Consider the following 1,251-nt stretch of genomic DNA (forward strand, 5'->3'; position numbering starts at 1 on the left):
AGACGCAATCACTTCCCCACAGTGTTTTGACGCGGCGTCTCGTTTCCTCTCAGGGAATCATGGTTACAGACGTAAACTGAGACATTCTTGATGAACTATCCCTTTAAATTTGAATTCAAATTTGAATTTTTAATTAATGATACTACTCTATTATATTTCATTCTATTCTAAAATATTATATTCTATTCTAAAATATTTCATTTGCTAGTCTTGTATATAAGCATATGAACGCACCACACTCCTCTTTGGGTTCATCTGAAGAATCACCACAGTCATCCTCTCCGTCGCATTTCCAGCGAGCTGGGATACAGCGACCGGAGTCTTTACAGCGGAACTCATCCACACCACATGTCATCTGAGCTACAGAAAGAGATATAAGAAAGAACTGAATGAATGATATCAATATGTGCTAATTGGTAGAAGTAATAATAATAATAATAATAATAAGTTTATTTTATATAGCGTCATTCTGCAACCTCAAGGTCGCTTTACAATATCAAAACAGATGAGCATGACAGCAGACAGAAAAACAAAATACAAATAAACATGAAATCCATGGCATGAATCTGGAGATACACAGTGTTCAAACGATAGCATCAGCAGATATTAAGCAATTTTGAGAACATAACCATGCCTGTTTCTATCTATTAATAGGCATGGCAATGGATAATGTACAGTGAGTTTTGATTTAAAAATTCTATATGAGTTTTTAATTAAACAAAATTTCCACTTACTGCAGTTGGCGGGTTCGTCAGATCCATCAACGCAGTCATTATCACGGTCACACACCCACACACGTGGGATACAGCGCTTGGTTATGGCACACTGGAACTGGTTGGGTGCACACGTTACCTCCGCTACATACAAATAAACAAGTCATACTTTAATCATATTTTCAAAAGAAAAAAAATGTAATGTAAAAAATTGTATGTAAAGCCTAAACCAAACACACTAAACAAAAGAAAAACAGTCATCATATGTATTTTAGTGTTATACTTGTGTAAATACATTACATAAATTCAAAAGATTTGGGTCTGTAAGATTTTTTTATGTTTTTTTTATGTTTAATGTCTCTTCTGCTCACAAAGGCTGCATTTATTTGATACAAATACAATAAAATATAACATTATAATTTTAAATAACTGTTTTATGTTTTAATACATTTTAAAATGCAATTTATTCCTGTGATGGCAAAGATCCCTGTGTTTTTCAGCATCATTACTCCAGTCTTCGGTGTCACATGATCATTCA

General features: G+C 33.5%; 1 protein-coding gene across 1 annotated transcript; it reads right to left on the reverse strand.

The window, feature by feature from the left end:
* Positions 1 to 234: 234 nt before the first annotated feature.
* Positions 235 to 857, reverse strand: LOC107682855 (low-density lipoprotein receptor-related protein 1-like; the record flags this gene model as incomplete). The annotated part of the gene is made up of 2 exons (XM_016478975.1): positions 235 to 360; positions 735 to 857. Coding segments are annotated over 2 exons (249 nt in total), but the record flags the coding sequence as incomplete, so codon positions are not given.
* Positions 858 to 1,251: the final 394 nt, after the last annotated feature.

This window comes from Sinocyclocheilus anshuiensis, unplaced genomic scaffold (genome assembly GCF_001515605.1).
Source record: "Sinocyclocheilus anshuiensis isolate Anshui unplaced genomic scaffold, SAMN03320099.WGS_v1.1 C32659682, whole genome shotgun sequence".
Classification (NCBI taxonomy): domain Eukaryota; kingdom Metazoa; phylum Chordata; class Actinopteri; order Cypriniformes; family Cyprinidae; genus Sinocyclocheilus; species Sinocyclocheilus anshuiensis.